This window comes from Amblyraja radiata, chromosome 30, assembly GCF_010909765.2.
Source record: "Amblyraja radiata isolate CabotCenter1 chromosome 30, sAmbRad1.1.pri, whole genome shotgun sequence".
In the NCBI taxonomy this organism is placed as follows: Eukaryota; Metazoa; Chordata; class Chondrichthyes; order Rajiformes; family Rajidae; genus Amblyraja; species Amblyraja radiata.
The window spans coordinates 19731085-19745444 of record NC_045985.1 but is presented as its reverse complement, the minus strand read 5'-3'; the positions used below and the strand labels follow the sequence as shown (position 1 = coordinate 19745444).

At 47.6% G+C, this 14360-nt stretch overlaps 1 protein-coding gene across 1 annotated transcript; it reads left to right on the top strand.

The window, feature by feature from the left end:
• Positions 1–262: 262 nt before the first annotated feature.
• LOC116990022 (E3 ubiquitin-protein ligase TRIM39-like) lies at positions 263–13333 on the top strand. The gene is made up of 7 exons (XM_033047547.1): positions 263–379; positions 6537–6620; positions 6712–6807; positions 7398–7628; positions 7976–7998; positions 8088–8203; positions 12605–13333. Exons 1-7 carry the CDS (start codon positions 263–265, stop codon positions 13090–13092), a joined length of 1155 nt encoding a protein of 384 aa, XP_032903438.1. The 3' UTR covers positions 13093–13333.
• The last annotated feature ends 1027 nt before the right edge of the window (positions 13334–14360 follow it).

Sequence of the window (14360 nt, the reverse complement as noted above, 5' to 3'; positions counted from 1 at the left end):
AGTCACACATTCCCGACGCCTTGCGGCCTTTAATCACCTCTCGTGCCTCCCAGATTCCCCCAACCACCTTCCACCGATACAGTGCCCGCCTTGCCTGTTTTTAAAGAAACATTATTTCTCCTCGACAGCGAGGAAATAATTCGTAGCCCGGGTACCAATGTAGAACTATATTCCCGTTCAGTCTACAGCTCTAAGCCCGATCACCCTGATTTAGACGCGACAATGTTGACACGGGGATCATGACAGGAGCCCCCTCGTGGCGATGCCTGGAAGCGACGAGGCGATGCGCTCTGTGACGCGTCGGGCGACAGTTGTGTCAACATGTGGGACCTCGACTGAAGCCAACAGCGAGCAACATCGTCTGATACACGAACGAACGGTTGTTGACACGAATGACGGCAGATGCCGGTTTACAAAGAACACACGAAGTGCTGGAGTAACTGGCAGCGTCGCTGGACAACACTGATAGACGACAATTCTACAAACTGGATGTAGTCGGGGAGTGGGAGAAAATGAGGTGGGGCGGGATGGAGGCTGACAAGTGATAGGTGGATACAGGCGTGGGGGACATTAGTTTGCAGACATAGAAACACAGAAAACAGGTGCAGGAGGAGGCCATTCGGCACTTCGAGCCAGCACCGCCATTCATTGTGACCATGGCTGATCGTGCCCTATCAATAACCCATGCCTGCCTTCTCCCCATATCCCTTGACTCCACTAGCCCCTGGAGCTCTATCTAACTCTCTCTTAAATCCATCCAGTGACTTGGCCTCCACTGCCCCCTGTGGCAGAGAATTCCACAAATTCATACCTCTCTGGGTGAAAACGTTTTTTCTCACCTCAGTCTTAAATGACCTCCCCTTTATTCTAAGACTGTGTGGCCCCTGGTTCTGGACTCGCCCAACATTGGGAACAATTTTCTTGCATCTAGCTTGTCCAGTCCTTTTATAATTTTATATGTTTCCATAAGATCCTCCCTCATCCTTCCAAACTCCAATGAATAGACTGTTGGACAAAGGCCAGTATGAGTTCAGGAGATAAGAATAGAAGAGCCGAGATATGTGAAGCTCGAGGAATGACTATCGGTGATGGGGACAGGGAGGGGGGGGGGGGGATAAACGCGTGAGTGTCCAGTTGGAGCACTAGTCCAACATGTATGCACAAAAGGTCATAAGTGATAGGAATATCAAGTCTACTCCGCCGTACAATCATGGCTGATCGTTCTCCCTCTCGTAACCGCATTCTTCTGCCTTCTCCCCATGGCCCTTGACGACCGCACTATTCATAAGTCTATCTATCTCTGCCTTAAATATATAAAGTGACGTCCTCCACAGTCTTCAGGGGAAAATTAATTCCACAAATTTACCTCCCTCAGACGAAAGAAAACCCTTCTCATTTTCTTAACGGAACGACCTTTAATTCTGAGGCTTTGCTTTCTCGTCCGAGACTCTGCAACAAGTGAAAACATCATCTCCGCGTCCATTGAAATCAGCGGGTCGGATGCATCTGGCGTAGGAACGGACAAATGATAATTTTTATGTCTCCTAGTGTCAGATGAGGGGTGAGGAGGAGGAGTGAAATGTAAAGCCGGAGGGAGGGATATGCTTCGAAGGGAAGAGGTGGATCGGAATGTGGTTGGCGATCGGAGACACCGTGTGATCATCGACGATTGAATGCATTTTGAGAACACAGATAGGTCGAGAATAAACACAATCGTAGCAGCTATTGGGGAGTAGAGGGACGTCTGCCTGCACATCCATAGAAACATAGAAACATAGAAAATAGGTGCAGGAGTAGGCCATTCTGCCCTTCGAGCCTGCACCGCCATTCGATATGGTAATGGCTGATCATCCAACTCAGTATCCCATCCATGCCTTCTCTCCATACCCCCTGATCCCTTTAGCCACAAGGGCCACATCTAACTCCCTGTTAAATATAGCCAATGAACTGGCCTCAACTACCTTCTGTGGCAGAGAATTCCACTGATTCACCACTCTCTGTGTGAAAAATGATTTTCTCATCTCGGTCCTAAAAGACTTCCCTCTTATCCTTAAACTGTGACCCTTAGTTCTGGACTTCCCAAACATTGGGAATAATCTTCCTGCATCTAGCCTGTCCAACCCCTTAAAAATGTTGTAAGTTTCTATAAGATCCCCCCTCAATCTTCTGAATTCTAGCGTGTACATGCCGAGTCTATCCAGTCTTTCTTCACATGAAAGTCCTGCCATCCCAGGAATCAGTCTGGTGAACCTTCTTTGTACTCCCTCTATGGCAAGAATGTCTTTCCTCAGATTGGGAGACCAAAACTGTACACAATACTCCAGGTGTGGTCTCACCAAGACCCTGTACAACTGCAGTAGAACCTCCCTGCTCTTATACTCAAGTCCTTTTGCTATGAATGCTAACATACCATTTGCTTTCTTCACTGCCTGCTGCACCTGTATTCCTACTTTCAATGACTGGTGTACCATGACAGCCAGGTCACTTTGCATCTTCCCTTTTCCTAATCGCCCACCATTCAGATAATAGTCTACTTTCCTGTATTTCCCACCAAAGTGGATAACCTCACATTTATCCACATTATACTGCATCTGCCATGCATTTGCCCACTCACCCAACCTATCCAAGTCACCTTGCAGCCTCCTAGCATCCTTCTCACAGCTAACACTGCCCCCCCCCCCCCAGCTTCGTGTCATTCGCAAACTTGGAGATGTTGGATTCAATTCCCTCATCCAGATCATTAATATATATTGTCAATAGCTGGGGTCCCAGCAGTGAGCCTTGCGGTACCCACTAGTCACTGCCTGCCATTCTGAAAAGGACCCGTTTACTCCTACTCTTTGCTTCCTGTCTGCCAGCCAGTTCTCTATCCACATCAATACTGAACCCCCAATACCGTGTGCTTTACGTTTGTATACTAATCTCTTATGTGGGACCTTGTCGAAAGCCTTCTGAAAGTCCAGATATAACACTTCCACTGGTTCTCCCTTATCCACTCTACTAGTTACAACCTCGAAACATTCTATAAGATTCGTCAGAAATGATTTACCTTTCATAAATCCATGCTGACTTTGTCCAATGAATTCACCACTTTCCAAATGTGCTGCTATCCCATCTTTAATAACTGACTCCAGAATTTTCCTCACCACCGATGTTAGACTAACTGGTCTGTAATTCCCCGTTTTCTCTCTCCCTCCCTTTTTTTAAAAAGTGGGGTTACATTAGCTACCCACCAGTCCTCAGGAACTACTCCAGAATCTAAAGAGTATTGAAAAATTATCACTAATGCATCCACTATTTCTGCGACTACTTCCTTAAGTACTCTGCGATGCAATTTATCTGGCCCTGGGGATTTATCGGCCTTTAATCCATTCAATTTACCTCACACCACTTACCGGCTAACCTGGATTTCACTCAGTTCCTCCATCTCATTTAACCCCCGGTCCCTTGCTATTTCCGGCAAATTATTTATGTCTTCCTTAGTGAAGACAGAACCAAAGTAGTTATTCAATTGGTCTGCCATGTCATTGTTCCCCATGATCAATTCGCCTGTTTCTGACTGCAAGGGGCCTACATTTGTTTTAACTAATCTTTCCCACTTCACATATCTATAAAAGCTTTTGCATGGACCCTTGAAGGCAGTAACGCCGGTAAATACGTTAGTAAAAAGCTTTATGATATGATTTACCTTCATTAGAGGACATTAAGTGCTGAAGTAACTCAGCGGACCGGGCAACATTCCTGGCGAACGGAAGTAATGCCCCTGTCCCACTTACGAAACCTGAACGGAAACCTTTGCGCCCCACCCAAGGTTTCCGTGCGGTTCCCGGAGTTTGCAGGTGGTTCCCGGAGGTTGCAGGTAGTGGAAGCAGGTAGGGAGACTGACAAAAACCTCCGGTAACCTCCGGGAACCGCACGGAAACCTTGGGTGGGGCACAAAGTCTCCAGAGATTTCAGTTCAGGTTACCTAAGTGGGACGGGGGCATAAGGGTTAACTGTATGAGAGGAGAGACAGGACGCGGCGTGGCCGGTAATAGGTGGGCACAGGCGAGGGAACTTTTTGATAGACGGAGTGTAGGGATGTTCCTTTATTCATCTGAGATTAGAATTTTAGAAATGGATCGTGATGTAAAAAAATAAGTAAAAAGTCAGCAACTGGGGTACTATGTGTAATTCGCGTCGCCACCCGAAGAAAGGGCGTGATTTCATTCGGGGGCTGCAAAGAGATGTACCAGACCTTGCCTGAAATGGAGCGTGTCAGGTAAAAGGGGTGAATGGATGTGTTGGGTTTGTTTATATTGCAGCAGGGAAGGCTGAGTGAACTAGGAATGTGATATAGAATATTATAAATGCTATATATAGGACCGATAATGAAATGCGTTGCTCGCAGGAGAGCAATCTGCAGCACGAGATACGTGTTGGGGAAATGGGATTTCAGGTAGCTACTTATTCACTGGACTACGTGGCCTGAAGGGTTGTTAGTCGCAGTCAAGATATTTTAGATTTTTTGTATGGATAAGCACTTGCCAGAAGGCCGGAAAATGGGAGTAATGTGGATAGGTGCTTGCTGGCAGAAGCAGCGCGAAGGGCCGAAGACCACGTTTCTTCTTGAATGATCTAATGACTGGTAGTAATTCTGTTGAACAAGGATTCCAAAACCAGAATTACCCGTGTGAACTCCTAAATTATGTTTCCCAAAAGAAAAGCAAGCACCTGTATAGGTTCGACTTTGTGTTTAGTTATAGGGGGGTTGCACGTATGGACACTGGGTCATAGGGCTTGAGGTACGGAGCCGCTCAATCCATCTGGAGGACATCCGTAACTTCCGGTATATGTTATTAATGCAAGAAACGTGTACTTTCCTACCTGTTAAAACCCGCCAAAATGTTGAGTCTTTGCGCTGTAAAAAAATTGTGGAAGTCGGGTTAAGTGTGTGAGACATGTACCCAACTTCAGAATTCCAAAAGTGAAGCGAAATGAAGGTAAAGAGAAGCGAGAGCTGAAGGGTCAACAACAGCTAAAGTGCTTGGCGAACATTGGCCGTGCAGATATCGGAATTGAAAATATTGGGAATTATCGCGTTTGCTCACTGCATTTCATCAACAGTAAGGCATTATCTGTGTTTTTTCTTAATTCCTTTGGTATCTAAAAAGTATCAGAAGTGATAAATCTGGCTGTAAATTTTGCTTCAGAGGCGTTTTCTTTTTGTATGTAAAAACCCACTTGAGAACCATGGGCGTTTTAAAAATTTTACAGCCAGAGTTATCACTTCTGAAACTTTTTAGATGTCAAAGGAATCAAGAAAAATGATGCCTTGGTTGATGAAATGCAGTGAGCAAACGGCCAATGTTCACCAAGCACTGGCTGTTGTTGTCCCTTCAGCTCTCGCTTCTATCTCCCGTCATTTCTCCTCACTTTTGGAATTCTGAAGTATGCTAAATGTCTCTCACACTTATCCCGATTTCCATAATTATCTACTGCGCAAAAATTGACAATTTCGGCGGGTTTTAACAGGCCCGCTACGCTGGAAACAATGGTCAGTGCCTACCTGCAGTTCATCGCGTGTACTCCACTTGGAGTAGCGTAGCAACAGTACGGGTAATGGGTCGCGACCCGACTGCCGTGAAACCTCCCTATACGGCGGGTTAACTGGCCGTTCGGCCCACCGAGTCCGCACGGACCAGCGATCCCCTCACATTAACACTGTGGAAATGTACATTTATACAAAGCCAATAAACCTACAAACCTTTAGGTCTTTGTAGTTTCATAGGAAACCGGAGCTCAGGGAGAAAACGCACGCAGGTCACGTGGAAATCCTACAAACCCGGTACACACAGCCACATTCAGGTTTAAACCCGGTTCTCTGGCCCTGTAAGGCAGCAACTCTACTGCTGCACAGCCGGTCACAGTCTCGACGCCAGACACCTGCCCACAGCTCCAGACCCCCTTGTCGGCCAGGGGAGACGTTTGGCGAGCGCGGGGCGGCGTAGGCTGGATACACACTTGTTGGCTGCGAATTCGCACACGGAACGCCGGGTAAGTCCGGGCATTAGTGGTGCTGGCCTGTGTGTGATTGGTTCACATGCACTCAATCTACAACACTGAACACTTGCAGCCGAATTACATTCATTCCCCGAGACGGCAGCATGCGCAGTGTCAGCCGTTCCGTGAAAGGGAATGCATTTTAAATCAGGAAGTAGCGGATTAAAATGGCTTCGAAAGATCAGGTCGAGTGTTTAACCGAGGAGGTAGTTTGTCCTATCTGCCTGGATTTCTTCATCGATCCGGTGTCACTGGAGTGTGGGCACAACTTCTGCCGCTCCTGTATCACACAGAGTTGGGACAGGGAGGGGAGAAACTCCTGCCTGGAATGTAGAGAGGAGTTTACAGACCGCAGCCTCAGGGTTAGTCGGGCCTTGGCGAGACTGTCTGAGAAAGCTCGAACACTGAGCCTGAATCGGACAGAGAAGGAAAGTAAACTTCAGTGCGAGGAACATCAGGAAGAACTGAAGCTGTTTTGTGAAACTGACCAGAAGCTGATCTGTGTGATTTGTGCAACTGGGCGGGAGCACAAGTCTCACAGCTTCATGCCGGTTAAAGAAGCTGTTGAAACCTACAAGGTAAAAGCAAACCGATTTTGATCGCATCATTGTTTAATTCCGTCTTTATGGTCTAACACTTTTATTCTCTGATTTACAAACACAATCCCAGGATCAAGTGAAATCTTCCATCCAGTCTCTCACAAAAAAGGAATCGGAGATCCAGCAAATGGAACAGCAACAGATACAGAAGATTTCTGCAGTTCTGGTGAGGCTTTCCAGTTTCGATTTCCTGATCTTGTGTAGATTTGATTCCCGTGATGCGTGTAATAATAGGGCAGCGCAGTGACACAAGTAGTGCTGCTGTCTCCTAGTTCTGGTGAGCAGGTTCGATCCTGACCTCGGGTGCTGCCCGTGTGGTTCACGCCTTCTCCCTGTGACCGCGTCGGATTCCTTCCACATCCAAAAGACATGCCGTTTGGATAGTCAATCGGCGACTGTAAACCACCCCTGTGAAAGTAGGTAGTGGGCGAATCAATGGGAATTAAAGGGGACGTGAAAGGGAATGGGCGGCAGGGAATTGGATGAGGGAAATGGTATTGCTGGGATAATGGGATTACTCTCATGACATTTCAGAAGCATTTAGACAAACTATTGAATTCTCTAGATAACCGGTTATCTATTCAATGGAAGTAAATGGGATTGGTGAGGATCCGTTTAGTGGCCAGTATGGATATGGTGGGCGGAATTACCTATTCCTGCGCTCTGTGACCGGATATTAATTGGCCAAATAATACTTTCCATACCGTGAGGAAACACAATACAATGACATGTTGATCTGCACCTTTCATTTCACAGGAACAGTCACACAACTTTCAGTCACAGATCACATCCCAGTATGCTGAACTGCACCAGATTCTCACTGAAAAAGAGCAGCGCGCACTGGCAAATATCCGGGAGGAAGAGAAGAAGATTCTAAATACAATGGAGAAAAATCTTGGAGAGATTCAAGAGAATTTAAATTCCATTGAGAACGAAGTCAAAAGGTTACAGGAACTGCTGGATCTAAAAGACGTGTCATTTTTGAAGGTGAGGGGTTACACTACAGTTTTGGTGAGGTGAAAGTGCACATTCACACAATGGTGGGTGACATTTGTGAAATAAATGCCACATTTACCAGTGATTCAGAACTGGGTCAATCTTCCCTCTGTCCCAGCAATGTGCTGCTGTTGTTCCAAACTAAATGGCTTCCCTCATAATCTATGGGAGCTCAGCACTGCCTGCAAAATCCTTGGGAAACAGTTGATGTGATCTTGTCAATGAGAGTTGGGAAAGGGGAATTATCAGAGGCTTGTAGCAATCTATGTGAAATTCCCAAAGTCGTGAGGAGAAAAGTCCATCTCAGTAAATTGTGATTTGTGTTTTATTTCTTGCAGGAGGAAGCTGGTCGCAAGATGAGGTAGGACATGCTCCAGCCTGAATGTTTTTGTAGAACAGCTCAAAAATTTGCTGTTGCTCGATTGAAAACCAGTCATTAAATATTTGCAGGATTTGTGATGAAGCTAAATCACTATCAGTTGTAGATGGTGCCTTGCCGATCGAAGGATTTGATAATCCCTTTATGCTCAACGTATTAAGAGAAACAACTGATATCATCAAGCAAGGTAAATCTTAATCCCTTTCCATTGTTCTTTGATATCTTTACGTAATACTTAGAAAGGTTGATGTAATGAATGGACTGAAGGGAAATCAGATTCATCTATGCTGGGAAGCATCACAGTCAGAGACTAATGCAGCACACGCCCATGCCGACCAAGTTTCCCAACCAAGCTAGTTCCACTTGCCTGCGTCTGGCCCATATCCTTCCAAGACATTCCTATCCACCTGGCTGTCCAAGTGTCTCTTAAATATCGTAATTGTACCTGCCGTGACCACTTCCTCTGGCAGTTTGTTCCATACAGGAACGACCTACTGCTGGAAAAAGCTGCTCTTCAAGTGCCCTTTAGTGTTTCCCCTCTCACCTGAAACCGATGTCCTCTAGTTTTAGATTGGAAAAATACTGCGGCTATTTACCGTATCTGTGCACCTTGTACAGATCTTATACACGCCTATAAAGGCAGCCTGATAGGCTCCAAAGACACATGTCCCCACCTGCGCAAGCTCGCCTGATAAACAAACCTTCCAGACCCGAGAGAATCATTGTAAACCTTCTTCCACCCTCTCCAGTTTGCCATCAACGCTGTATTTAATATTGTGACATATGAGTGACACTCATATTGTGGCATGAGTGACAAACACAATCTTCACCACCCTGCCTGACACAGTTGCATCTTCCATGGCACTGTGTACCTGTAGCCCGAGATCTCTCAGTTTTATAAAGTTCCCCGTTTACTGTGTATGTCCTGTTTCAGCAAAATGCATCACCTCACCTTCACATGAATAAATCCCACCTGCCTTTTATGAGCCCATTGGCCCAGTTCACAGGGATCGCATTTACTCTCAGACAACTTTCTTCATAGAAACATAGAAAATTGGTGCAGGAGGAGGCCATTCGGCCCTTCGAGTCAGCACCGCCATTCATTGTGATCATGGCTGATCGTTCCCTATAAGTAACCCGTGCCTGCCTTCACCCCATATCCACTAGCCCCTAGAGCTCTATCTAACTCTCTCTTAAATCAGTGACTTGGCCTCCACTGCCCTCTGTGGCAGGGAATTCCATAAATTCACAACTCTGGGTGAAAATGGTTTTTCTCACCTCAGTTTAAATGACCTCCCCTTTATTCTAAGACTGTGGGCCCTGATTCTTGACTCGCCCCACATTGGGAACAATTTTTCCTGCATCTAGCTTGTCCAGTCCTTTTATAATTTTATGTGTTTCTATAAAATCCCCCCTCATCTATCTAAACTCCAGTGAGTACAAGCCTAGTCTTTTCAATCTTTCCTCATATGACAGTCCCGCCATCCCAGGGATCAATCTCGCGAACCTACGCTGCACTGCCTGAATCACAAGGATGTCCATCCTCAAATTAGGAGACCAAAACTGTACACACTACTCCAGATGTGGTCTCACCAGAGCCATATGCAACTGCTGAAGAACCTCTTTACTCCTATACTGAAATCCTCTTGTTATTTAGGCCAACATTCCATTAGCTTTCTTCACTGCCTGCTTCACTCTCCACAATGTCACTAATTTTAATTCCATCTGCAAACTGGCGAACCGTGCAACCTACATACACACCCAATCGTTTATATGAATAATGAACAACAGTGGACTCTGTCTCCAGTCTGAAAAACGACCCTCTACCAACTTCCATGAGATCCAACCTTCCAGAGCGGCCTCTCATGCGATGTGTAGAAGTTGCATCTCTCAGAGGGCAGTGAATGTCTGGAATGTTGTGCCCAAGGTGGTGGTAAAAGGTTGAGTTATTGGATTTGTGCAACTTGGCTACAAATAAATATTTGACAGTTCTAAAAATTAAGATTATGGGGGAAATCACTCAGAAGAGGAATTGGTGCCAGATCAGCCATGATCACATTGAATGTAGGGGCAAGCCTGAGGAGCGGATCCGAATCCAGTTCCTGTTTTCTTGTGTTCCTATGCTCCTGTGTCCCGATAAATTCACAGACTTTACACAAGAATATGGAGCAAAGATTAACAATACTGTTCCAGGGACAATGATTTTCTTGAGCAGGATGAGATTGAGTAGACTGGTCTCGTGTATTTGAGAGTTCGGGTGTATTGAAGGAGATCTCAGTAAAAAACACAAAGTTCTTACAGGGTTCAGCAAGCTGGATGCAGGGAGGATGTTTCCCCTGTCTGAGGGGTCTGAAGAGCGGGCACCCTCTCAGAATGTGGGCTGCACCATGTAGGACAGAGATCTTCTTTCGTGTGGCGTGCACAGCCTAAAGTTGTTGGACAACTTGTTCTATTTGATCTTCCGTTTGTGCACGTCGAGTTGATTGCATTAGTCGAAACAGGCGGACCACGTGAAGGTTGCAATCTTCCACCCCAGGACAGAGATAAGAGTCATTTCTGCACAAAGAGACTGGTGAACCTTAGGAATTCCCTGCACCGATGGCTGTGGTGACTCAGTCATTCAGTGCTCTTGCAGCCGGGAGCCGTGGTTGTACATTACAGAATTTAATGGCCCTTCAGCCCATCATGTCCATGGCCACCATTTCCCCAGCTATACTAATCGATTTGCCCACATTACATTGCCATTCTTCTGCACCTCGCCTATTTAAGTGTCTCAAATATAGTGATTATATCTCATTCCACCACCTCCTCTGTAGCATGTTCCAGATATCACCTACTCTCAGTGTAAAGAACACTTGCAACTCAGATCCACTTTAAAACTCCTTGCTCTCATGATAAACCTGCACTCTCTTGATCTGATATCCCTGCATGCGAATACGGTTTTGATAATCTACCCGACAACCTTCCCCTGCTATCCACAATTTTTGTATCCTTCACAGACTTACTAATCACACCTCCTACATTCACATCCAAGCCATGAACATACAACATCACAAGCAAAGGTTGCAGCACCGATCTCTGCTGCACTCCACCAGTCACAGACCTCCAAGCAGAAAAATCATCCTTCTACCGCTACCTTCTACCTCCAACCACCAAGACAATTTTGGATCCATTTCACCAGCTCGCCTTGGATCCCACCTGCCTTCACTTCCTAGACCAGCCTTACATGCGGAACATTGTCAAGTCCATCAGTGAAGTTCATATATTGGTTCACAATGAGATCAGTGTATTCTTAGTTGTACACACCCATCAAATCCACCTGTGAATCCCCTTTCAGCGACCCTACAATCACAAGTCTCCATCCATTCTGTCGAACGCCCGATCATTGAACCTCTGCTTCCTTCCATGGTCCAAGCCACCCCTCCCTCTCTTTCACCCTCTACTCAAAAGAACAGGGGCAGGTCATCTGGCCCCTCATGTCTCCCCCCATTCATTATGATCATGGTGAATCCACCCCACACATCTACATCCCCTTTAACAACCTCAAATTACCACTCACCTCAATATCCACCTGCTCCAATCTCCCTCCATATCTGAATAGCCCGCTTCAAAGTCAAAAGTCAAAGTCAATTTTATTTGTCACATCCACCCGAAGGTGCAGTGAAATGAATTTGCCAGCAGCGATGCACTTAAAAAGAACACATGATACACAATAGAATTTAACACAAACATCCACCACAGTATTCTTCACTGTGGTGGAAGCCACAAAGTTCAGTCAGTCCTCCTTTGTTCACCCGTGGTCGGGGCCATAATCCCTCCGTAGTCGCCGCTACGGGTGGCCAGATCTACAGGTCCTCTCGTCGGGATGATCCAAACGCCGAAGTCAGGACCAACAAACAAACACCTCGGCTTGGAGGTCCCGACTCGGCACTTTCCTATCGGAGGCCGCGGCTTCAGGATGTTATAGGCCGCAGGTCGACGGTCGGAGCTCTTCTCTGGCGATCTCCGGCGAGGGATCCAAGGCTCCAGATGGTAAGTCCACGCCACGCCCGCGGCTCGAAGCTCCGCAGACCACAGCCCCATGATGTCGGTCAGCGATCGGAGCAATCCTCTCTGGCGACCCCTAAGAAGGGTTCACCAGCTCCGCGATGGAAAGTCTACATTACGCCGGTTGCCGATGCTCCGGGCTCGACTACGGGAAAGGTCGTTCCAATCCATGGTGTTAGGCCGCGGGGAAGGGGACATGGAAAACGTCGCCGCTCCGTCGAGGAGGCGACCGAACTTTCCCCTCCCCACCAAGAGACACCCAAACAAGCCTTATTTACATTAACATTCGATCATTTCGCCATCCCCACCGCAACCTCCCAATCCTCCTCACACGCCCTCCCCGTCCACCCTCCCCCACCTCATGAAATTCCCTCTCCAGCCCTGGACAAATACTCCGGGAAAGGTGTCTGTTGTGTCTATCCGATGTGGTTGGGGTAAAACCCCGGTCAAGGTTTCAATTGTCCGCCCGCCTGTGCCTGAGGCCGAACGGCTTCTCCCCCTGACCCCCGGGGACTCTCTGATTCTCTGCTTCTCCCCCCAGTCTCCGTCGCCCTGGATGTGGAAACAGCGCATCCGGATCTAGAGGTGTCTGAGGATCAGAAGAGGGTGAGACTGACCCGGACCCACAGGAGTCTCCCCGACACCGGGAAGAAGTTTACAGTCAGTCGGTGTCTGGTGGGAACGGAGGGATTCACATCGGGGAGATATTACTGGGAGGTGGAGGTGGTGGGGAGTCGGTTCTGGAGTCTGGGTGTCGCCGCAGAGTCTGTGGAGAGGAAGAGACGGGTCATACTGACCCCGGATACTGGCGTCTGGAGCATCAGGGGGTGGGGTGGCGGGTTTGATGCACTCACCTCCCCTCGATCCCGTCTTCCCGCCCGTCCCATCCCCGGGAGGGTGGGAGTTTATCTCAGTTACGAGTCCGGGACAGTTTCATTTTACGACGCGGACATCAAGTCCCATCTCCACACCTTCACTGGGAATAAATTCATGACGAAACGGTATCCTTTCTTCGGGCCTTGGGATTAAAACAACTGGCTGAGAATCTGCTCCGGTTCCGCTCCGGGTGTGTAAAAGGGTCGGGTCCCGGGACCGGTGTCAGGAGCGGGGCTCAGGGGCTGTGGGGCAGAAACCCGGTGGACAACAGGTCGGCGCTGAACGGCTCCCATTTAATCCACAAATTATGTGTCGTAAAACCCCAGTGAGCTCGAAAATAAAACCAGGGGGAATGTAAATGTGGGAAGAGTGAAATAAACAGCAACTGCAATCAGAGATGTCTCGTCAGCTGACCTTTCTTTGGAATCTTTCTTCCTCTATGGAATCTGATCCTGCACCTTCTGTATTAATCCCAGTAATACCTGCCATTGTTGTTCCACTCATCCCTGCAAGCGTATCTTTCCAGTCAACTTTGTTCAGCTCCTCTCTCGTGGCCCCATAGTCCCATTTATTCAACTGACGGGTAACTTTGTTCACACAATGGGTGGTGGGTGCATGCAATGAGCTGCTGGAGGATGTAGTTGAGTCAGATGCTATCGCAACATTTAGGAACCATTTAGACAGGTAGTTGGATAGGACAGGTTTAGTGGGATATGGGCCAAATGGTTGTGGGTAAGGAGCTGGGAACGGGAGCGATAAAGAACCTGTCGGTGTTGTTGACAGCCGCATAGAACCAGAACAGTTCCTTCAGCCCACATCATACCTCAATGCCTCCACCGTATGTGCCTCGACCACCACAGCAGCGCGTTCCAGGCACCCACCACCCTGTGTAATAAAACATTCCCCGCACATCCCCTTGAAAGATCCCCCTACTGTGATAAAATCTATGTCGTCCCGTCATTGACTTTTCCACGCTGGGAAAATAGCCCTGAATCATTCCAAGCCGAGAGCAACCCGGCGGGGGGCAGCGGAGAACGAAGGGGGACCCGGCGCCGGGCGCCTGCTGCCTGGTGCGGCGGGGCCTGGTTCGCCGCTGCGGGGAAATATAGACTGTTCCATGAACTTCTCGCAACCTAGTCGGCGCCAGAAACGTGGCCACTCTCTCTGTACCGCCCAGGTGAGGTCTGTATTTTACCGGAATGCATGCAAAAACAAAGCATTTCACCGTGCCCAGGTACACGTGACAATAGAGTGTAATTGAACCATTGAGTTGAATTCAAGTTTGACCATGAGACTATTAAAAAGAAATATAGTGTGTAGAAAGGAACTGCAGATGCTGGTTGAAACCGAAGACAGACTCAAAATGCTGGAGTAACTCAGCGGGACAGGCAGCATCTCTGGAGAGAAGGAATGGGTGATGT

Excerpts from the sequence above, each read along its gene's own strand:
- LOC116990022 (XM_033047547.1), top strand. The coding sequence starts at position 263 with ATGCCTGGAAGCGACGAGGCGATGCGCTCTGTGACGCGTCGGGCGACA. Across the intron at positions 380-6,536 it reads GTCTGATACACGAACGAACG|CTGATCTGTGTGATTTGTGC; the intron begins GTTGTTGACACG and ends ACTGACCAGAAG. Across the intron at positions 6,621-6,711 it reads AAGCTGTTGAAACCTACAAG|GATCAAGTGAAATCTTCCAT; the intron begins GTAAAAGCAAAC and ends ACACAATCCCAG.